The 25481-nt window shown below is 43.5% G+C and overlaps 1 protein-coding gene across 1 annotated transcript; it reads right to left on the reverse strand.

The window, feature by feature from the left end:
* Positions 1-3588: 3588 nt before the first annotated feature.
* LOC149287612 (zinc finger and BTB domain-containing protein 6-like) lies at positions 3589-4845 on the reverse strand. The gene has a single exon (XM_089492635.1). The coding sequence runs from the start codon at positions 4843-4845 to the stop codon at positions 3589-3591; it is 1257 nt and encodes a 418-aa protein (XP_089348761.1).
* Between the last annotated feature and the right edge of the window lie 20636 nt (positions 4846-25481).

A 25481-nucleotide genomic window follows, 5' to 3' on the forward strand; every position in this document is an offset into this window, starting at 1 on the left:
GTTCCGGGGGCACAGGGATCAAAGCTTCTTTCCTCACAAAGTCGTGGATAAGATCTTGAAGCGCCTTCCTTCGGAAAAGGATCTGAAGGGGCAGCTGACACTGGAAGAGTGCTGATAAGCTCCAGACTGTATCCTCTGAAGATGATTCCCAGAGTCCAACCATCTAAAGATACCTGAGCCCATTGATGGAAAAATCCCTTCAGCCTGCCCCTAACACATTGCTTCTGGCATCACGCTGTTCTGGTGTCTGAGTCCTCCTACTTAGTGGAAGTAGGTCAGCCTCTTCCCCTGAAGAAATAAAATCTGAAACAGCTTCTTCCCAGGCAACTCTTTACCTGAGAAGGGAATGCTACACAGATGATGTTTGGAGGCTTTATTTGTAGAACAAGATTTTATCCATAAAGCTCTTCTAAAGACCACAGATAGGGTAGAATCTTCAGGAGATTCAGGCTCCTCTAGGTTCCAACCCTTCTCCGAGTCTGACGAACCAGAATCACGACCTGTAGCTCTGAACATCGGCTGAGGGCCCTGACAAGGAGCTTTAGGCTGAGGCTGAAGGAATGGGGGAGGTCTTGATACTCTGGAATACTTTTATAAATGTGAAATTATTTTGTTACACTGGGAACATCAAATGCAGTGTATATAAAAGTTTAATGCTTGAAATAAAAGTACAGCTTATTCAGTAAATAGTAAATTGATTTGCTTTTTAAAACTTTAATTTTTGTTACAAATGGAACAACAAGGTCTGTATATGTTAAGAACATTTCAACTATACATGAGAACAGGTACCCACCCTTTCCCTAAAATCCAACAAAATATATGAAGAAACCATCAACACAAAAAACAAAAGATCTCCTCTAATCCTCCTACATGAATTGGACTGGGAGAGCGATCACAATCGCCCAATCAGATTTGCATTTTAGCATCAATTGCAAATGATGCTATTATTTGTGCCAATTGGATGTTACATTTTTCATAAAGGTCTTCATGTAATATAATTTGAATGCCATGACATATTGGCACAATTATAGGCTGCACTTTTTCCCCTTAATTTAAGTCTTTAAAGAGGGGGTGTGGCCTATAATCAGGGTCTGACGCAGAACATGCAGTTCTGGGTGTCAGGCAGGTGTTTTTTTTCCTCTCATTTAGCTCTGCTGCGGGCAAGCAGCAGGGTTAGGATCCAGGTCCCCCGCAGCCCTGGATCCTTCTCTCTGGCAGCCAGTGGACATCTGCGCCATACAGACAACTTCCGCCGCTATCCGGCTCTTCTGTCGTGGCTTCTATGACGGAACGAAGTACCAGCCAGCATCGCGCTGCAGGGGACCTGGATCCTCCTCTCTGGCAGCTGGTGAACGTCTGCACGATGCGCCCAGATAACCTCCGCTACTACTTTCGCCGGGTCTTCTATGACCGGGTGCTGGCGTGACATGATATTCTGGCGCTCCATCATGGAAGCCCCATAAGAGGTGCCAGGCAGCAGTGGAGTTTGTATACACGCATCGCGCAGACGTCCACCAGCTGCCCCCACTAGACACCAGGGAGTCTGGTGCATGGTGGTCAAGTCTTGAAATGCATTGGTAAGTCTGGGGGGGGTGGCATATCTGGGGGACATAAAGCATATCTGGGAAGCAGATTGACATATCTGGGGGTCAGATTAGCATATCAGGGGGGGGCATAAAGCATATCTAGAGGTCAGAGTGGAATATCTAGGGGGGCATAAAGCATATCTATAAGGTGCATTATGAATTAAATGGGGGACCTTAAAATGGCTATTGGTTTTCCAAATTACTGTTTGTATATAACATATCCTGTAAAAAGCAGGACTTACTGCATAATAGATACCAAAAATGTTAAGATACATGCACTCCTGTTCATTAGGTAAAATATTGTTTTATCATTCCACTAATGTATTTTTTTCTTAAAAAAAAATTTTTTTCTTTAAAATAGCACCAAAGTTTAAGGTTGTGGCCTATAATCAGGCCATTTATCATTATAAAAGAAGATATTCCACAATCCATTTTGTTTCAATTTAAAAAAAAACAACAAAAAAGGCTTTGGAAAAAACCTGCCCCCCCCCCAGTTTTTCCACCCCCCCCCCAGACCTTTCCATCTCTAGTCCCAGCACACTGATTCTAAGCAGGGATATGATGTCATTCCCTGGTGCGCAGATGCAGGCAGTATATGTGGAGTGAGGTGCTCAGAAGTAGGCAACTTTTGAGGAGTCCGAGGGAGCAGAAAAACAAGGGATGAGCCTGCAAAGGTAGTTAAGCTGGTAGGGGGGGGTCTTAAATGTAGATGTGTGTGTTGAGTTATGGGCATATATTATATAGAATTACTTAATTTTAAAATTTAAACCTATGTTAATGACCATCACGAGATATAGACTTCAAGCTACATAAACACAAGACAGAAATTCAAAAGAAAACCAAAGGAAATCTGAACTTTGAAGAGACAGATGTGCTTTGTTTTATTTCATGTTAAAGAGCCAGTAAAATGCTTTTAATACAGAAGCAACATTTAAAAAAATTATTTCTTTAAAAAACACATTTCAAGTTCTCTATCCTGCTTCCTACCCCTAAGCTTTCAGGCAGCCTACCAAACTGACAATGATTATCCTTTCTGCTGTCCTCTTGCAGGAAAAGAAGTGTGACCTTGCTTTAAGATCTCATTGTAATCCTGAGAGTAATTGGGCCCTCTTGGTCAGAGAAAATCTGTTAAAACCCCAAAAAGTACAGTGTTTGTGTTATGAATTCCACTATATTCTTTTGTGTTTGGTGCCAAACCATCCAAAGAAGAGGTATTGATTCATGTGATCACTACAGATATACATTAGTGCTTATGCAAGTATTTGAACCTAGCACAAATATTAGAATGACCAATAGCGTCAGAGGGATTTATGCCTACAACTACTTGATTGGATGGAACACCAGTTGCCTTTACTGCATTTAAAAAAATATCTGCATTGCACAATCCATATTATTCTAAATCTCCAACTGTCCTTTACATGAAGGAACAGCATAGAAGGGTCTTGTGTTTATATGGTGAAAAGACGAACTTACCAAGGACAAACATAGTGCTTCTAGAGGGAGAAACTTAGAATTCATTTTTAATTAATACTTACTGTTTTTTTGTTAGATGATACATAAAGATGCAACTATCCTACAATTCACATACGGGAGAATAGTGGCGCACACTACTTTGTATCAAAGTATAACAAGCCATTTACAATGTATCCAGACAATACAATTTTCATATAAACAAATCAATATAAAAAGCACAAAATATCAGTTGCCAGTAGACTTGTGGCTGTCAAACTACTGGGATTTGTCTAGCACTAAAATTCATTTGATAACTAATACCTAGAGAAATGCATTTCTTTTTATTTCACCACTACAAATGTTAACAATTGTATACCTGATATAGCTGTAATTTTGATGGTATGGTAATGTCAACTATTCACAAATCCTAGGTTCTGTTTTATTTATATTTTTACAGACTTCTATATAAAACTCTGAAAAAATACTGGACTCAGCAATGATATTTGTAGGAGCTACAACGTTACAGGGGTATATAAAGCCCTGCTATAGGCTAATCATAGTCAATTGTGATTTTGGTTATAGAGTCCAGGTTTGGCTTATCACTTCCAACTCTTCCATGTACTGAATTAAGATGTTTTTTTAGAGCAGACTTGTGCTTAAAATCCATGTCACAACAATGACATTTGTATGGTCTGTCTCCGCTGTGAATGTTAAGATGATCTTGCAGAGTGCTCTTTGCAGTGAAAGTTTTCATACATACTGAGCACTGAAAGGGCCTGATACCCATGTGCCCACGTATGTGCCTATTAAGGTTCTTTTTCTGCGTAAATGTTTTCCCACACTGCAAGCATAAGAACAGCTTATGCATCTTGAGATGCCGCAGATAGTTCTCCAGATGTAGAAACCCACGAGGGCATTTCGGACACTGGTGTCGCCATGAGCAGATTGCGTCACCCCCAGTCTGAAGTCCGTGCATCATTCCAGACTGATTCTCTCCTTCACCTAGACCATGATATGGATTCCTTGTTAAGTCACTGATGCGGTTTTCCACTGTTGAATTAATTATAGAATGCTGTGTTTCTGAAAAATACATATTTGATTTCGAAGAGGTACATGGCTGTGGAAACTGATCACTGTCCGCATTGTTTGCACTGTCAGATACAGAGCCCATCCTGAAAACACATATATCATTATCTTTGTAATCAATTTCCAAAGCAGAGAGGTCATTTTTTGGAGATTCGGGGCTATGCAGCTCTTCCTGACTGTCACCCTCTTTCTTAACATTAAAGTCTAAGTTTCCAGAACTATCCTCGGACAGTTCAATAATTTCACAGTCTTTATCCTGATTTTCGGAAGCCTCAATCTCTGCATCAAATGACACCTCTTTTACTGTATCCTGCTGCTCTGAATCAAGGCACTGTTCATTTTGTAAATATCGAGAGAGAGCTTCTGTACATTTCTCAACAATATGAACCATTTGCAGATAGCTTGCTGCAGTCAGATATTTCAACAGTTCGTTCTTTCTTACTTCTAAAACCCCTGTGTAACAGGACATCAGCAACTTTTGTCCTACCTCTGCATTCTGTAGTATGGTGATATGAACATGTCTAGACTGATTTAACAAGAACTGATCCCTCATGAATGTGGAACAAGCTGCAAACACCACTTTATGTCCATGAAACTCAGCATCATTTATAGAAATGGAGACATCACAGAAGAGATTCTGTTCTCTCAGAATATTCATCTTGTGCAGTACGCCATCTCCTTGCTGCTCAAATTGGAAATGAAGTATGTCAGAGTCAGACATTGCGAGAGTCCTAGGGAAACAATGTAAATATATATATAAGCCATCACATATATAATATATGGGTATATTAGGCACATATATATTACACATACTTAAAACAACTATTTTGTGATAGTAATAAATAAAAAATGTATTATGTGTAAGATTTGGTGTTTGTGCATTATATATATATACACATATATATATATATATATTGTGAGCTGGGATCATGTAACCACACAGTCTTAAGGTTTGAAATACCACATAAGGCTGAATTATTTTTAGAATTGTAGTCCTTTTTATTAAAAGGTCTGTAAACAAACATAAATAAAACAAACAAAAAGAAAAGCCTTGCTCTCTGAGCACTTACTGACAAACAAACTAACTATCGTTGGACGGCTTACCCGCTACCAACAAAAAAAACATTTAACACAGACCTTTTTCGTTTAGGAACCGTTCAGCAGATTTGTTTAGGAGAAAATGCAGTCTCACTCACTGCTTGTATGTTTCTCACCTGACTAACTTACAGGGCTCCTTTTTGTAGCAGCCCCCTGCTGCTCATTGGTAACAGGTGAGTAAATCTCTGAACCAGAACTCCTGGACTGGCTGCATCACCTGCTGCAAGTAAACTGTGGAGTGGAGCACTGGCCCTCCCTTCTCTCCAAATGCTCCACCCCAGGGACCCAAACATAACTACAACATTACCATTACTTTGCTGGTAACAAAACATTCTCCCTGGGGTTATCGAATACATTGCACTGCAGTATTTTGTGGGAAATGTACATGTTATCCACCACAATGCCCTGTTCCCTGTCACACATCCTCCCCCCCAGCTCAAACCTTGTGGGGTGAGCGACCACGGTCATAAGTGAATGTTTACGTGAAAGACCATCAGCATTACCCTGTTTAGAGCCTGCCCTGTGCTCTAACGAGAAATGATAGGGTTGTAAACTAAGGAACCAACGTGTAACTCTGCTATTTTTCTCCTTGTTTTGACTCATCCAAGTTAGTGGTGCGTGATCGGTCACTAGCTTAAACCTTCTGCCCAACAAATAGTATTTCAGAGTTTCAACGGCCCATTTAATAGCTAAACATTCCTTCTCCACTATGGAATACCCTAGATACTTAGCCTCCTCTAGGCCAATAGTACACTTACTAGGGTTTGCCGTCAGGCCAGCATTTCGTATGGAATTAAGGACGGCCTGCACTTTTGGTAAGTGAGACTCCCAATCTTCACTGTGTATAACCACATCATCCAAGTAAGCCGCTGCGTAAAGGGTATGTGGTTTTAGGATTCGGTCCATCATTCTTTGAAATGTTGCTGGAGCCCCATGTAAACCAAAAGGTAACACTTTATATTGAAAAAGTCCATCTGGAGTAGAAAAAGCAGTAATTTCCTTTGCCCGCTCTGTGAGGGGCACTTGCCAATAGCCTTTGGTTAGATCCAGAGTGGTGAGATACCGGGCTTTCCCAAGTCTTTCCACAAGTTCGTCAACCCTCGGCATGGGATATGCATCAAACTTGGATATTGTGTTAAGTTTCCGGTAATCATTGCAAAATCTGATTGTACCATCAGGCTTTGGTACAAGCACAATTGGGCTACACCAGTCACTTTGGGATTCTTCGATTACCCCAAGGTCCAACATTTTCTTCACCTCTGCTTTGATTGCTTCTCTACGAGCTTCTGGTATTCTATACGGCTTACCTTTTCCCCGGTTCAGTGACAATATCATGCTTTATTACAGCAGTTCTCCCTGGAACTGTGGAGAAAACATCTTTATTTAATCTAATAAAGTCTTTTACCTCCCTCTTCTGATGTATAGTCAGGGTTTCAGATATAATGACGGCAGGATCATTATCCTTTGGAGGGAGGTTTGATGCTTCTATGGTCACAAGCACTTCTCTTTCTTTCCATGGCTTAAGTAGATTCACGTGGTAAATTTGTACCTCCTTTCGTCTTCCAGGCTGTCTTACTTTATAATTCACTACTCCCACTTTCTCAATGACTTCATAAGGTCCATGCCACGTTGCTAGGAATTTGTTCTCTACAGTAGGAACCAAAACTAGCACTCTATCTCCTGGTTTAAACGTGCGGACTCTGGCATTTTTATTGTAGCTAGTCTGCTGACGTTGTTGAGCATTCTTCATGTGTTCTCTAACAATGGGCATAATGGCTGTCATCCGTTCCTGCATCTGATTTACATGCTCTATGATGCTCTTGTGTGGTGTAGACTCATGTTCCCAAGTCTCTTTGGCCATATCTAGCAATCCCCTAGGGTGTCTACCATACAAGAGTTCAAAAGGAGAAAACCCAGTAGAGGCTTGAGGGACTTCTCTAATAGCAAACATTAAATAAGGCAAAAGGCAGTCCCAGTTTTTCCCATCTTTATCAATGGCTTTTTTAAGCATAGACTTTAGGGTTTTATTGAATCTTTCCACCAAACCATCCGTTTGTGGGTGATATACCGAGGTTTTCAATTGCTTTATACGAAGGAGATTACATAATTCTTTTGTAACTCGGGACATGAATGGAGTTCCCTGGTCTGTCAGTATTTCCTTGGGAATCCCAACCCGGCTGAACATGGACATTAGTTCCTTAGCAATAGCTTTTGCTGAAGTTGTACGCATAGGTATTGCTTCAGGGTAACGCGTAGCATAGTCTACTATTACCAATATGTACTGGTGTCCTCTGGCAGATTTTACAAGAGGGCCCACAAAGTCCATAGCAATGCGTTCAAATGGAACCTCTATAATAGGTAAGGGCACTAATGGACTACGGTACGCTGTAAAAGGGGCAGTTAACTGGCAATCAGGACAGGAGGAACAATAATTTGTAATTGACGCCATTACACCTGGCCAATAAAACCTCCTGAGGATTCTCTCTTTTGTTTTTTCAACCCCTAGGTGCCCTCCGAGAATATGGCTGTGTGCAAGATTTAATACTGTGTGTCGGTATGCCTGGGGTACCAATAGTTGTTTAACCGCCTCTAATTTCTCAACTCTATACAGTAAATCATTGTCTACCTCAAAATATGGATAAGTCAGGGTTTTTCCAGGATTAACAGGGGTCCCATTCCTCATAGTGATCTGGTTTCTTACCCCAGATAAAGTGGGGTCCTCCCACTGTGCAGCTCTGAAGTTACCCAGGTTACCTTCTAGGTCAGTCAATTCTACATCAGGCTCCGTGATATTAGAAGGACCTGCCTCACTCTGCTCAGTGTTACTCCCCACTAGGGTTTCAATAGGGGTTGAAGGCTTGTTCCTAGCAGCAGCTTCTCTGTCCAAGTCATCCCCCAATAAATCTGAAAAGGGAAAGTCACTAACAGCGCCCTCTACTGGTACTGAGTTAACCGTTTCAGCAGTTGTCCATAAAGTCAAAAAATAAGGAAAATCCCTGCCAACTATCATTTCATGGACTAATCCGTTGACTAGACCAACTCTATGATTTACAGTACCACTTTGCATTTCAATAATCACCTCAGCAGTGGGGTACTGGTGTATGTCCCCATGTATACAGGCAACCTCTAGATTCTGGGAGTCATCTATTGGAGTGTTTTTTAACAGACTCTGGTCTAGAAGTGTAACCATACTCCCCGAATCTAGTAAAGCATTTACTTCTTTTCCCTCTACCTTTAAAGTACACCAGGGATGGCCCTTCAGACACTCATTTTGTGTGACAGTATATACGGAGCGAGAGAAAAGTGAATAAGCACCCCACTGATCGCCAACATTACATTCCATTGCAACAACATTCTCAGGACAGTCTTTTGCAATATGTCCATATTCTTTGCACTGAAAACACTTAATTGTATAATTAGGCATTATTCTTGAGGATGGTGTGGTCTCTTCCAGCCTCACAAAATTCCTGCCTTTTGCTGTAGTGTCCCTAGGGTTGTAAAACCCCATCTGCTCCTCCCGAGACCCCCTTTTCCCTGGATCAGTCTTACCCAATTTACTGGGACTCTGGATCTTCGGGGTCTTAAGTCTCTCCTGGTTAGGGAGTTGCAAAAATTCTCCAGCTGTCACATACCGTTCCACCAAGGCAACTAGTTCATCAGCAGTTTTAGGATCACTCTGGCTGACCCACCGCCTTAGGGAAACAGGCAATCCTCTCAGGAACCGGTCCATCACAAGCTGTTCCACGATGTGGCTAGATGAGTTAACCTCTGGCTGTAACCATTTCCTGGCCAGATGTATTAAATCAAACATTTGTGACCGTACCGCTTTGTCTTGATTATAAGTCCAGGAGTGAAATCTCTGGGCCCGAACCGCTATCGTGACTCCCAGGCGGGCCAAAATTTCTGCTTTCAGCTTACCGTAGTCACAGGCTTCTGCAGGCTCCAAATCATAATATGCCTTTTGAGGCTCTCCACTCAGGAACGGTGCTAAAAGGCTTGCCCATTCAGATTCAGGCCAATGTTCTCTTTCAGCTGTCCTTTCAAAAGCCATCAGGTAAGCCTCTACATCATCTGTAGCCACCATCTTTTGCAAATAGTTACTCACTCCCAGAGTCTTAGAATTATGTGGCACTTCTGCAGTATACCTGGCCAGCCTCTCAGATAAGCCCTGGATCTCCTGCTGCATGGCACGAGTAAAATTTTGTTGCTCCTCTTTCTGTGCAAGCACCAGTTGCTGCAAGACTGTAATATTTTCTTGCTGGACAGTTGTAGCTTGTTGCTGGGCAGTTGTAGCTTGTTGCTGGGCAGTTGTAGCTTGTTGCTGGGCAGTTGTAGCTTGTTGCTGTGTGGCTGCTGCCTGTAGTAAAGCCTTAATAACATCCTCCATGCTTATGTTTTGTGGTATTGTTTCCTTTTCCAGACTATCAATGTGGTGCCCGCATTCTCCACCATATGTGAGCTGGGATCATGTAACCACACAGTCTTAAGGTTTGAAATACCACATAAGGCTGAATTATTTTTAGAATTGTAGTCCTTTTTATTAAAAGGTCTGTAAACAAACATAAATAAAACAAACAAAAAGAAAAGCCTTGCTCTCTGAGCACTTACTGACAAACAAACTAACTATCGTTGGACGGCTTACCCGCTACCAACAAAAAAAACATTTAACACAGACCTTTTTCGTTTAGGAACCGTTCAGCAGATTTGTTTAGGAGAAAATGCAGTCTCACTCACTGCTTGTATGTTTCTCACCTGACTAACTTACAGGGCTCCTTTTTGTAGCAGCCCCCTGCTGCTCATTGGTAACAGGTGAGTAAATCTCTGAACCAGAACTCCTGGACTGGCTGCATCACCTGCTGCAAGTAAACTGTGGAGTGGAGCACTGGCCCTCCCTTCTCTCCAAATGCTCCACCCCAGGGACCCAAACATAACTACAACATTACCATTACTTTGCTGGTAACAAAACATTCTCCCTGGGGTTATCGAATACATTGCACTGCAGTATTTTGTGGGAAATGTACATGTTATCCACCACAATGCCCTGTTCCCTGTCACAATATATATAATATGGAAAAAGTTATCTTTATGTAGGACAATATGTCATAATCGTTTGTGCGTCTTATAGTGTGTATATATATATATATATATATATATATATATATATATACACACTATAAGACGCACAAACGATTATGACATATTGTCCTACATAAAGATAACTTTTTCCAAACAAACTACAAGGTTTTGGTTTTGCCTTATTTCATTTAGCCTAATTTTCAATTGTTTTAATATCTTTCTTTCTACGGTATGCAGCCTCTCAATCTAACTTTCATACTTGGAAATTCTCTGAGTTCCACTCAGTCTCCGGGTGAAGTTCTGCTTCTCTGTGTCATTCTGCTCTTTCTCAGGGGCAGAGGAGCGGTGTTTTGCACAATTCCCTTTTCACTCCCAGATGCTATCAGGGGCTAGCACTGTCCATTGCATGGTTAATCACATTCCTTGCGCGGCTAAATCCCATCTACATGTGGCTTGGCTCACCCAGTCACAAAGCCGCTTTCCCAGAAAAAGGAGAGCTTGGGTAGCCTGACCTGAGAAGTTACCAAGTACTCTAACTTTACTAAAAACCAAAAACAATTTTGCTTTACATTGGAGCTGTAAAACTGTTTAATAACAGGAAGGTGTTACTATATATATATACTATATATATATTTAACTCATTGATGACAATTGGCGTGTCAGGCACTGATGACCTCAGCCTCCCAAACGGTGTTGCTGTAATGTCTCAACTGTGAGTTTTATTGCTGTGGGGTTCTGTAATACACACACACACACGAAAGCATACAAAAGGTGAGAAAATGTGATGCACACAAATCTAATTAAAAAGTGTGTGTGTATATATATATATATATATATATATATATATATATAATGATTTAAACAAAGTTGTGCAGATAGTATATTGTAAGCCAGATAGATTGATATGTTGTACAGCATAGGCAGGCATAGATTGTAGTGCATAGAAATATTCAGCCAGCATCATTAGGAGGCTTTTGGCTGGCTATGCATGATAGGAACGGTAGTTTACAGGTAATATATCTCAATTCACCTGCTGTGAAATACAGTTACCATAAAGCTCAGTAGACAAATCTCTCACGTTAGGTTGGGGGCTGATGGGTGCATCTGTGTTGGGAGCTTGACCACATATACATAAAGCAATAATCTTATAGACTGCATATACTGCCAGGAGCTCCCACACTAGTACGGTGCAATTTCAATCAATATGTCACCACACTATTAACCCTTTATATTTCCTATCATTCTTCTCTGAGAGCTGCACGGTGCCTAGCTTGTAAATCACCGGATTGTGCTTGGTAAAATGCTATGTGATGACAGTTGTTTGTACATGGCTTTGTATTCTTTTCCTTTTGAACATATAGATCTCCATTTTTGAACAGCTATTAATGTAAAAGTATCTAGCTTCACTTGAGTGCAAAGCTGTCTCCAATTGCACCTTATTGATGGGGCCTCCACTCAGAAATCGTATTATCCCCCACTAAATGTTACAACAAATCTACTGATCCGTCTTCTTTATCGTCTAGGGTACTCCTGCACATTGATAGTGTTTCTCTATTCTCTCTTTGGATCGGATACACAACTGATCATCTCACCTCCAGCGCTTGATCCCATGAATGTCAGCCCTCTCCGCCTCAGTTCTGCTTGGATCACTCGGTTAACGCAGCTAAAAATTAACACCAGTACGAGCTAAAAGAGCTCTAAACACTTGATACAAAAATCTCAAAGATAGCTTCCAGCAGACACACAGCTCACTGTTGTCACGAGTGACATCAGCAGATCATGTGACTTCACTCTCATATGATGAAGGAACAGCCGTGATAGAAAACGAGCTTGAGCTTAGAAAATGGGAGAGCCAGGAGCAGAGTAGAGAATTGACCACACACACACACACACACACACACACACACACACACACACACACACACACACACACACACACACACACACACACACACACACACACACACACACACACACACACACACACACACACACACACACACACACACACACACACACACACACACACACACACACACACACACACACACACACACACACACACACACACACACACACACACACACACTAAGACCAGATGTTTTAAATGACAAATGGTATAAAAAACAAACTTATTTTCTTCAAACTATATATGCAGTGCATTCGGTATGTGTTTATGAAGTGATTGTATGATATATATATGCTATTTTGTCCATGAGATTAAAAGATACTAGGGCTGCAACTAACGATTATTTTCATAATCGATTAGTTGGCCGATTATTTTTTCGATTAATCGATTAATCGGATAAAAAAATGAATGTACATTTTTCATTTATTTAAAATAATTTAATAAACAAATGATGTTAAATACAAACGCAGAATAAAAAAAAAACTGATAAAATGCATTTCTTGTCTTTATTTCCCAACCAGCCCCCCCAATTTATGCACATTTGAGCACAGGCTTGCCCTGCTGCCTCCCAGACATGCCACTCCACGCTGCCTCCCACATATACCACTCCACGCTGCCTCCCACATATACCACTCCACGCTGCCTCCCACATATACCACTCCACGCTGCCTCCCACATATGCCACTCCACGCTGCCTCCCACATATGCCACTCCACGCTGCCTCCCACATGCACATTTGAGCCCAGGCTTGCCACGCTGCCTCCCAGACATGCCACTCCACGCTGCCTCCCACATATGCCACGCTGCCTCCCACATATACCACTCCACGCTGCCTCCCACATATGCCACGCTGCCTCCCACATGTGCCACTCCACGCTGCCTCCCACATGTGCCACTCCACTCTGCCTCCCACATATGCCACGCTGCCTCCCACATATTCCACTCCACGCTGCCTCTCACATATTCCACTCCACTCTACCCCCACATATGCCACTGTGCCTGATCCGCCTTATACCCCCTGATACACCACTCCATCCTCCCCAGACATGCCACACTGCCTCCCAGACATGCCACGCTGCCCTCCCCACGTATGCCTTATATATCGTATATGCCTTATACCCCCAGATTTGTCACTCCATCCTCCCCAGATATGCCTTATACCCCCCAGATATCTCATAGTCCCCTCAGAGTCACAGACCTGTTCGCATCACACTGACACCATACTTTTATAAATAAGTACTGGGTTAATCTTCACTGCCCCCAGGATTTAGATTCCCCTTAGTCTGCCCCCCTTTACCTCTAACTGTGCCTTAAGTTAACTTTATTAAATTAACCCTCAGTCCTCATCCTTATATTAACACTAAACACCCCATTAACCATAACTACCCCTAAATTAACTCTAAATAGTTTGCCTTTATGTAAAGTCCAGCCTAAAGGCCACACTGCGGGAGAATATATGTGAGGGAAATGATAATGTGGAGTCATTATGGGTAGAAATATATGGAAAGAAAAATAATAAAATACTGATCAGGGTTTGCTATAAGCCACCAAATATAATGGAAGCAGCAGAAGATCAATTATTAAAGCAAATAAACAAGGCAGCAAATAACAATGAGGTGGTTATTATGGGGGACTTTAACTATCCCGACATAAACTGGGAAACAGAGACCTGTGAATCTCATAAAGGAAACCGGTTTCTGACTATAAGTAAGGATAATTATCTGTCCCAAATGGTACAGGACCCGACCAGAGGGGGCGCCCTACTGGACTTAATATTAACCAACAGACCTGACAGAGTAACTAATGTGCAGGTCAGGGGGCATCTAGGAAATAGTGATCACAATATGATACATTATAACTTGTCCTTCAATAAGGGAACTCTTAGAGGAGCCACAAGAACCATGAACTTTAGGAAGGCAAAGTTTGATCAACTAAGAGAAGCCCTTAACACTGTAAATTGGGAAAATGTCCTCAAAAACAAGAGTACAGACACTCAATGGGAGATTTTTAAGGATATCTTAAATTCTCACTGTGAAAGGTACATACCGTATGGGAATAAAAGAGTCAGGAACAAGAGAAAACCAATGTGGATAAATAAAAATGTAAAGGGGGTAATAAATGGCAAAAAAAAGGCATTTAAGCTACTAAAACAGGAAGGCAGTGAGGAAGCACTAAAAAGCTATCGGGAAAAAAATAAAATATGTAAAAATCAGATAAAAGCAGCAAAAGTGGAGACAGAAAGACTCATTGCCAAAGAGAGTAAGACAAACCCCAAAATGTTCTTTAACTATATAAATAGTAAAAAGGTTAAAAATGAAAGCGTTGGCCCCTTAAAAAGTAATGAGGGAGAAGTTATAGACGGGGATCAGGAAAAAGCTAATCTATTAAATATATTCTTCTCTGCTGTATTCACAGAGGAAAATGAAATGCCAGGTAATATACAGCAGGATGAGATAAATGCCCCAGTACATGTCGCCTGTCTAACCCAGGAAGAAGTGCAGTGCCGCCTAAAAAAAATCAAAATAGACAAATCACCAGGTCCAGATGGCATTCACCCCCGTGTTCTAAGGGAGTTAAGTAATGTAATAGACAGACCCCTATTTCTAATATTCAAGGACTCTATAGTGACAGGGTCTGTTCCCCAGGACTGGCGCATAGCAAATGTTGTGCCAATATTCAAAAAGGGGACAAAAAGTGACCCGGGGAATTATAGGCCTGTTAGTTTAACTTCTGTTGTGTGTAAACTGTTTGAGGGTTTCCTAAGAGATGCTATTTTGGAGTATCTCAATGAAAATAAGTGTATGACTCCATATCAGCATGGGTTTACAAGGGATCGGTCCTGTCAAACTAACCTGATCAGCTTTTATGAGGAGGTGAGCTCAAGACTGGATCGGGGTGAATCGCTGGATGTCGTATATCTTGATTTTTCCAAAGCATTTGATACGGTGCCACATAAAAGGCTGGTACATAAAATGAGAATGCTTGGGCTGGGGGAGAATGTGTGTATGTGGGTAAGTAACTGGCTCAGTGATAGGAAACAGAGGGTGGTTATTAATGGTACATACTCTGAGTGGGTTACTGTTGCTAGTGGGGTACCACAGGGGTCAGTTTTGGGTCCTATTCTTTTTAATATATTTATTAATGACCTTGTAGAGGGATTGTATAGTAAAGTATCAATCTTTGCAGACGATACTAAGCTCTGTAACGTGGTTAACACAATAGAGGACAGTGCACGATTACAAATGGATCTGCATAGGTTGGAGGCTTGGGCTGGGATGTGGCAGATGAGGTTCAACACAGATAAATGTAAGGTTATGCACATGGGGAAGAAAAATCCAGGCTGGGAATATGTATTAAATGGGAAAACACTGGGGACGACTGACATGGAAAAGGACTTAGGAGTTTTAGTTAACAGTAAATTTACCTGTAGCGACCAGTGTCAGGCAGCTGCTGCTAAGGCAAATAAAATCATGGGGTGCATCAAAAGGGGCATAGATGCCCACGACAAGGAAATAATTCTACCACTGTACAAGTCACTAGTCAGACCACACATGGAATACTGTGTACAGTACTGGGCACCAGTGTACAAGAAAGATATAGTGGAGCTGGAGAGGGTTCAAAGACGGGCAACCAGAGTAATAAGGGGAATGGGAGGACTACAGTACCCAGAAAGATTATCAGAATTAGGGTTATTTAGTTTGGAAAAAAGACGGCTTAGGGGGGATTTAATAACTATGTATAAATATATAAGGGGACAGTACAGAGATCACTCCCAGGACCTATTTATACCCAGGACTGTATCTATAACAAGGGGACATCCTCTACGGTTGGAGGAAAGAAGGTTTCTACACCAGCACAGACGGGGGTTCTTTACAGTAAGAGCGGTGAGATTATGGAACTCTCTGCCAGAGGAAGTGGTTATGGTAAACTCAATAAAGGAGTTCAAAAGGAGCCTGGACGTGTTTCTTGAAAGCAATAATATTACAAGTTATGGATATTAGATTAATAGGGACAGAACGTTGATCCAGGGATTTATTCTGATTGCCATATTTGGAGTCGGGAAGGAATTTTCCCCCTGGTATGGGGCAATTGGCATCTGCTTCATAAGGGTTTTTTTGCCTTCCTCTGGATCAACACAGTAGAGACACAATATGTATATAGGTTGAACTTGATGGACTTTGGTCTTTTTTCAACCTTATGAACTATGTTACTATGTTACTATGTTACCCCATCAAACACAACTACCCTAAATTAACCCTAAACACCCCATTAACCACAGCATCCCTTAAATTAACCCTAAAGACCCCCATCAACCACAACAGCCCCTAAATTAACCCTAAACACCCCATTAACCACAACTGCCTCAAATTAACCCCAAACACCCCATTAACCACAGCTGCTCCTATATTAACCCTAAACACCCCATTAACCATAACTGCCCCTAAATTAACCCTAAACACCCCATTAACCATAGCTGCCCCTAAATTAACCCTAAACACCCCATTAACCATAGCTGCCCCTAAACACCCCATTAACCATAACTTCCCCTAAATTAACCCTAAACACCCCATTAACCATAACTGCCCCTAAATTAACTCCCACCTCCCCTAACTTTCAGTAGCCCAAATATTAATTTTATACTTACAGTTAGATGAGTGTCACAGCCATGTGGTTCTGGCCTTCTGGAAGAAGGAAGGGGGCGGGGCCAGTTGTCACAGTGATTACAGGGAGGGGCTGGTAAGTAGGAGCTGCTGCTGTGAGTCAGACTAAACGGATTATATAATGAGGGGTATTTTTCAGAGCGTTTGCTCTGAAAAAAACCCTCATTTTATAATCGATAAAAATCGATTCAACTAATCGATAATGAAATTCGTTGGCAACGATTTTCATTATCGATTATTATCGATTTTATCGATTAGTTGTTGCAGCCCTAAAAGATACTTAGAATCTTTTGGGCAGATTGAGAGCATTATGGGTCTGGTGCAGAGGATTTGGGGCCTTTTTATGGAAATAAATACAATAGAATCTTAACTCCACGGTATCAATGTGTACTGGATAAAGATGACATCAGTGCTATGCAGATAATATAGGAAAGGATCTTATGTGATGGGATTGGGAGTACATCAGTACACTAAAAACACAGGATGCCTGAAGCCACAATTTAGTGCCACTAATACTTTTTAATAAGAAATGCAAATTAAAATAGAGTAAATAACCCAAAACCTTTACTTTTCCTCTCACTGATTTCTGGGCCTAGAAAGTTTTGTCCTCTGAAGTGACTACAAGTTCAGGAGGGAGTTTTATCTCTGGATAGGTAAAAATAACATAGTTCAATGTATTCATACATTAAGTAAAATGCCAGGAAACAGATGACCAAACACGTACACACACACACACACACACACCAGGACAGGCTCTGCCACACCAACACCCAAACACACACACCAGGACAGGCTCTGCCACACCAACACCCAAACACAATCACTCCCATCATGCCTAGTCAGCCAGTACATGCTGGAATCTGGGTATGCCTGGGCATGATAGGAGTGTGATATATATTATATTAATATTGTTGCTATTAAAAGGGTGGTTAACACACCAAAATTCAAGAACGATATTTATATATATATATTGCCCCCCCCAGGCCGCCCTGAATCCGGGCCGGCGGGCTGGCTGGATGGCCGGCAGACGAACATTCATGGCAGCCGCAAAGTTAAAAACTAAGCGGCTGCTACCGGGACTGTCTGCCGTGCCGGTAGCGTACCTGGCGGGGGGCGGTCCGCCTGGAGTGCCGCTCACTGAGGGGTGCCAGCACGCCTCCAAAAACGATGCGCACGGCAACTGTGGCTGTGCGTCGGGACTTGATGTCAAATCCCGGCGCACAACACTGAAGCCACGCCCACCGTCTTCTGCGCTCTCTGCACCGGAAGGACGGGACACAGAAGAGGAAGAATGAAGAGGAGGAAGAAAAGTGACAGTGCCAGAGGAAAGGTAGGAAAATATTAGTAAGTATGTGAGAGTGATGGGTGTTATGCTATAGTTTATGATGAATGTTTGTGAATGAGGGTTTGAGATTGCATGGAAGTGGGGGATAGCATGGCATAGGGAGGCTGTCTAGGCATGATAGGAGTGTGATTGCTGTTATCAATTTTTTTTTGTCCAACTGTGGTGTGTTAACAACACTTTTATTAAAAGTAAATTACATTCCAAAATTGGACAGAAAAATTCAATAACAGTATTAATAGATATATATGATTGCAAACAGCAATCACACGCCTATCATGCTAAGTCAGCCAGTACATGCTAGAACCTGGGCATGATAGGATTGTGATTGCTGTTAATTATATATATGTATATATATGTATATATATATATTAATATTGTTATTGATTTATTTTTTGTCTAATTTTGGTGTGTTACTTTTAATAAAGTATTAAAAGTTTGTTTTTTTCGATTTTGGCCAAACGAATGCAGAATTTTCAGTTTCGGTCCAGAATTTTCATTTTCGGGCATCCCTACTATGTACTAAGCCAGTCACTGAAGTGTTAGGCCTACACCACATCAATGTTTGGCTTAGTATATAGGGGTTGTACTGCAGTATTGTCAGTGTCTGGCTCAAAGTATAGGCACACATTGACGGTTTTAAAGTGTGTGTGTGTGTGTGGGGGTGCCACATACAGGATCTGCCACAGGTGCCAAATACTCTAGGCACGCCCTTGCGTCGTGCGGCAGTCAGGCCCAATGGCCATTCCTCAGCTCTTCGTCCCACGTCTTAAAAGGGGTGGGATAAAGAGCTGAGGCTATTGCGCGGCACGTGCACGCCGGCCGCTTTAATTTCATAAGGCGCCGGTGGAGTGACTGCCGCACGACGGCCGCTTTCAATGTCGCTCGCAGCCGCTTTGGTGGTGCAATGGGCCACTTGACTAGACTTGCCCCCCAGGCCTTAGGCTGCCAGCCCTCCCCTGTATATATATATATAATTGTTAACAGCAGTCACACTCCTATCATGCCCATGCAACCAGTATATGCTGGGACCTGTTCCTGATAGGAGTGAAATTGCTGTTCCAGTACATGGTGGAATCTGGGCATGATAGGCATACTTGGGAACTCTGCAGTTTTGTCCGGGTCAAGACCAGAATCCTCTGGGTCGCGTGAGCAAGGTCTTGGCACACCCCGCTCCCCGCCCATTTTTCCTTTAAATAGGAGTGTTTCCCACTGCCGTCAACATGAACGCCCCTAACGTCAGGGGAACCCCCTCCAACGTCACAGGACCGCCCGCTGGCGTCAGTGGGCAGTGCTGGCTGGGTCCCGCCAGTGAAGACTCCAGAGCCCAGAAGTTCCCAGGTATGATGATAGGAGTGTGATTGCTGTTAGCAATCATATATATTTAATACAGCAATCACACTATCATGCACAAGCAGCCAATACATGCTGAAACCTGGCTAGCTGTCCCCCTTATGTATTGATGCTGCCAGCAGTATGGGGTCTGCACCTCACTTACAGTCTCCCTGTGCCAAGTCCCCCACCCATTTACACATGACTGCTATCACACTGTCAGGGTTTCACCTTGTTATCCCGGACGTGTCATATCTGTGGCAGCCTCTAGAGGCTGCCTGTCTGGTCACAGCACTGTGTGGACTAATGACCTGACCAGCTGTATCCCCCTTAAATACCTGCTTACTCCCCCATTCAGGGCCTTTGCATTGCAGTTTTTCTGGCCCTGTTCGTCTGCAAGCAGCATTCTGTTTTTGATTGATTGTTGTGACCTGGCTTGCTTCTGACTTCATCCCTTGGTTCCTGATTTGGCTCTTCCACTGCTCGTGTTGATCCATCTTATTCTGACTCTCCTCCTGGATTCCGATTTAGCTTTGATACTGTCCTTCTGGTTCTGACCTGGCCTGCCTGACTATATGTGCTCTGCCTTAGTGTATGCCCTGTCGTGTGCCCTGCCTGAGGGCTCCCTGCCGTGTGTCTAGTGCCCAGCCGTGTGTCCGGTTCCCTGTCTGAGGACCTTCCAGCCATGTGTCCGGTTCCCTGTCTGAGGACCTTCCAGCGTGTGTCAGAGTCGCCTGTCCCCTACCTGAGTCCGAGGCACCTGTTCCTTCTGTGTTAACATTCCAGCCACAGCACCCTGTCAAGAGACTTACAGCCTGTACATACCTGTCTTGCCATGTTCTCCAATACAGACTGCATCTTATTACTTTTCAGCCCGTGGTGTGTTTCATTTTGCCTGTCTGTACCTTCCTTCTGATAATAATGCATCATGTGGTACAAACTGAGCCTCTGGTATCCCCTGAAACTGGGCTCCTACCTGACTTGCTTACCCGAGCCCTGACACACACACACTCATTTACTCATTCACAAACATTCATTCACAGATACTAATCATTCACAAACATTCATTCCCTCAATCACACATACCCTTTCATACACCCTCACTCACCCCCTTACCTGAACTGCAGATCTTGGTGCCAGTCGCAGACTTCCGCAGGGGCCCTGCTGCTTCCCTCTGCGTTGCTCGCACTCCGTGAGCAACTTCTCCTGGTCCGCCCAATGGAAGCAGGAACGGAGTCATTTGACGTGAGATAAATTCATGTGACTCCGCTGAGTTCCTGCTTCCCCTGGACAGAACAAGAGATGCTGCTCGCACAGTGTGTGCGAGCAATGCACAGGTAAGTTGCAGGGCCCCTGCAGAAGTGAACATTAATCCGGCCCTGCGTCCGGGGACATACTCCAGGAACTGGGGAACCCTTATATGCACACATATATATAGAGAGATGTTAACAGAGAAAATACAAATGTTGGTGTGCTAAGCTAGTCCCAGGCTCAAATAATACAAATGTGTAAAATGAGGCCTACTGGGCAAAGTGTCACGACCACGAACACCAAGGCACTCACCGCAGAAGTTCTTCTGCTCCGAAACCCCTCACCAAGGGAGACCCTTAGAGACAGGGAGTGGAGGCTGGGATGATTCCAACAGTGAGGAGGCCTGATGCAGATGGATAAATTAAGGGCCGAGTTGGTGTGCAAGGTGCAGAAGCCCCGACAGCCGGAGCCGGTAGGCAATAGGAGCTGAGCCGGGGTTAATTCCGGTAATGTGCACAGGATGGCCGGGTCAGAAACAGAGCAGGTAATCAGACGAGCCAGGTCAGTAACAGAGCGGATAATCAGACGAGCCAGGTCGGTAACAGAGCGGGTAATCAGGCGAGCCAGGTCGGTAACAAAGCGGGAAATCAGACGAGCCAAAAAACTGGAAAGCAGGATAAGGTACAGAATCGTCAGGCAAAAGAATCGTCAGGCAGGCAAGGGTCAAAAACTAAAGCAATAATAACAGCAGCAGCAGCTCTGGATACTCAGACCACAACAGGGTACAGAATGAAGCAGTTCCTGGGTTTTTAAACTTGGCGCCCTTACAAGCTCCGCCCCCTGGACCGCATCATCACAGTTCTGGGCAATCTCCCAGAACTCCGCCTCCGGACCCGTCCAGCCGCGCCCCCATCAATACAGACAGGAGGAACGCCACTGGCCCGGGAGCGGGTAAGTACCGTATACTGGGGATCAGTGCTCGGCAGCACTGTCCCCAGATCCCACCTTCAAACCTTGATGCCGACGATCGGAAACCCAGCATCGTGGGAGACAACAGTAACCCCCGGAGCCGGGCGCTCGCGAGCGGTCCTCCGCCCGCGAGCACTCGCCACCGGGGGAGAGACCAAGACTCCTCGACGCCGGCGATCGAGGACTCGACCCCCCGCGTCGAGAGGGATACCCGTCACCCCCGGTAGCGGCTGCTCGCGAGCGGTCCTACGTACGCGAGCACCCGACACCGAGGGAGAGATCGTGACAGTACCCCCCTCTCGAGGGCCGGCCGTAGGCCGACAATTCCCGGGTTTATGAGGAAATTTCTTATAAAAACGTTTGAGCAACGTGGGAATCCGAAGAGAAGGGGGAAGACGTAACTGGTAAGTAACTGGATTAATCTTACGGTCAATACGGAACGGACCAATGTACCTGGGGGCTAGCTTCATGGAGGGGACCTTAAGTTTAATGTTTCTAGTGGATAGCCATACTCTATCACCAATAGCATAGGAAGGTGCCAACCGACGATGCCGATTAGCTTGGCGCCTATACATCTGAGCTGCCTTTGACAGAGCTAAACGTACAGAATTCCACACAGGGGGCAACTTAGAAACATAATAATCAACTGCAGGGACAGGGGACGATTTAAAAGAGCCGGGTAACACCGTAGGGTGAAAACCATAATTACAGAAAAACAGCGAAACGCGGGAGGCTTCGTGCATCGAATTATTCTTGGCAAATTCAGCCCAGGGTAGTAACTGAAACCAATCATCTTGATGATCCCCCACAAATAATCTTAGGAATTGTTCTAAGGATTGGTTGACCCTCTCCGTAATGCCATCAGTCTGAGGCTATTCTCCTCCTCGTTCTTTGCCCTTGCCTCTATGTGTCTGGTGCTTTATATGTGCCAGGTCTCCACTTGAGCCTGCGTCCTAGGGTGCGTTTCCATTGCCGCGCTTTCTCTATTACCTTCGCCCCTCTGCGTCCTCTCTGGCCGCTTCCTCAGTGTGCTGGGCCATTATTGTTGGTTTGGAATGCGCGCCATGTCGTGAGCTTAAGACATCGATTGCTCGCCATTCCTACTGTTGCTATTTATTTCATGCATTGTATGGGGATACCTCATGGATGTTGTGTATTTTTGACTTGTACCTTCCCTCTTCCCTTTTTCCTTCTGTTCTCCCCCACCCCTCTTTGAACTACCAAAACTGAATAAAAATTGTGATTTACCCCAAAATAACAGTGTAACCCTGAGATGGTGGTAGCTCCACAATAAAATCCATAGCCAGGTGTGTCCATGGGCATGAAGGGATTGGCAAAGGATGAAGTAACCCCATAGGTTTTGAATGGGTACTTTTAGCAGTAGTGCAAGAAATACAGGCAGCTACAAATTCCTTACAGTCTTTATTCATGGTAGGCCACCAAAACTGACGTTCAATAATTTCTTTAGTACATCGTGCACAAGGGTGTCCAGAAGGTAAGGACGAGTGGGCCCAAAGCAACACCTCCTCTCTATCAGCAATAGGAACAAATAAGGTATTCACTGGCCATTTACTGTGAACTGGAGCTTTGCACTGCTGCAGAAGAATCCGAGAAACTAATGACGATGTCACCCGAGTAGTGATGGAAGCAACAATCTGTGAAGGAGCAAGGATGGGTTCCGGAGTTGGTTTGGTATTAGAAACAACGTCAAATTGCCTAGAAAGAGCATCCGCTTTAATGTTCTTAGAACCTGGCCGAAAAGAAATTATAAATTGGAATCTGGAGAGAAAAAGCGACCATCTAGCTTGCCGAGGGTTGAGCTGTCTAGCTCTACTCAAATATTCCAAATTCTTATGATCCGTTAGAATTGTGATAGGGTTTCTGGCCCCCTCAAGTAGGTGTCTCCATTCATGAAGGGACATGATAATGCCCAAAAGTTCTCTATTCCCAACATCATAATGAGATTCCGCCGTGGAGAATTTTTTAGAAAAGTAAGCACAGGGATGAAGTTTATCCGTAAATTCCTTCCTTTGAGATAACACTGCCCCGACCCCCACTTCAGAAGCATCAACTTCAATCACGAATGGTTTAGTAACATCAGGATGTCTCAAAACTGGCGCAGAAGCAAATGCTTGTTTCAAAAAAGAAAATGCTTGGATCTCCTCTTCGGACCAAATACGACAGTCGGCCCCTTTCTTAGTCATAGACGTGAGTGGTGCGACAATCTTAGAGAAATTATGAATGAACTTCCTGTAGTAATTGGCAAATCCTAGAAATCTTTGAAGAGGTTTCAAGGCCTGCGGCTGAGGCCACTCAGAAATGGCCGAGAGTTTTAGTGGGTCCATTTCAAAACCAGAGTTCGAAATAATGTAGCCCAAAAATGACACCTTAGGGACCTCAAAAACGCATTTTTCGATTTTAGCGTACAAATGATTTTGACGTAACCGCTGGAGCACAATGCAAACATGATTGCAATGGGAGGGCAAATCAGGAGAGTGAATCAGTATATCATCCAAATAAACAATTACGAATTGTAACGAAATGTCTCTGAAAATGTCATTAATAAATTCTTGAAACACCGCCGGAGCATTGCAGAGCCCAAAGGGCATCACAGTGTATTCGTAGTGTCACATGCGTGTGTTAAAAGCGGTCACTCATGCCCTTCCTGTATACGAATCAAATTATAAGCCCCTCTGAGATCGAGTTTCGTGAAAACAACGGAGCCCCTGAGTCTATCGAATAGTTCTGGAATGAGAGGCAAGGGATATTTATTCTTAATCGTAATTAGATTCAATCCGCGATAGTCTATACAAGGTCTCAACCCCCCGTCTTTTTTGGATATGAAAAAAAATCCGGCCCCCGCAGGGGAAGTAGATTTCCTAATAAAACCTTTCTCCAAGTTCTCTTTAATATAATCTTCCAAGGCACGAGATTCCGGCAACGACAATGGGTATGTACGTCCTCTCGGGGGAATAGTGCCCGGAAGAAGATCTATAGGACAGTCATATGGACGGTGGGGAGGTAGAACTTCCGCTTGTTTTTTATCAAAAACATCCATATATGCATGGTAAATCCAAGGCACAGAGGAGGGAAAAATAGAGGAAACGATGGTATTCTTGATTGTTACAGAGGAGAGGCAGAAATGAGCACAGTTAGGACTCCAAGCTAGAATATCTCCCGACTGCCAGCCGATAGAAGGATCATGAATACGAAGCCACGGGAGACCCAGCACGACCGGACATCTAGGAGAGGAGATAACATGAAGCCGAATAGATTCTTGATGCAACAATCCAACTGAAAGCAGAAGTGGAGAAGTTTGCAGCGTAATAAAGGAGGGATGCAGAGGCCTGCCATCAATAGCCGTAATAGCAATAGGAGGAGTCACTTGGAGGAGCGGAATCTTGTGAAGACGGGCAAACGCTTGGTCAATAAAGGAGCCAGCGGCCCCAGAGTCAATCATGGCCAGCGTGGAAATCTTTATTTTATTCCATTCTAAAGATACCGGGATAAGTAAACAGTCTTTAGAAGGAGCAGGAGAAGCTTCACCCAGACAATGCTCCTTCACTTGAACTGGGTGCGGTAGTTTTCCTCTTTTTACAGGAACGAATGAAGTGGCCCCTCAATCCACAGTATAAACAGAGCCCCTCAGGAGTAGTATTTGCAGAAGGAGGAACATATGAAGGAGAACGGTAGAACACTTGTTCAAAATTTCTGGCCTT

Source organism: Sceloporus occidentalis, unplaced genomic scaffold (genome assembly GCF_023333645.1).
Source record: "Sceloporus occidentalis isolate IW3139 unplaced genomic scaffold, rSceOcc1.0.p SCAF_58, whole genome shotgun sequence".
In the NCBI taxonomy this organism is placed as follows: domain Eukaryota; kingdom Metazoa; phylum Chordata; class Lepidosauria; order Squamata; family Phrynosomatidae; genus Sceloporus; species Sceloporus occidentalis.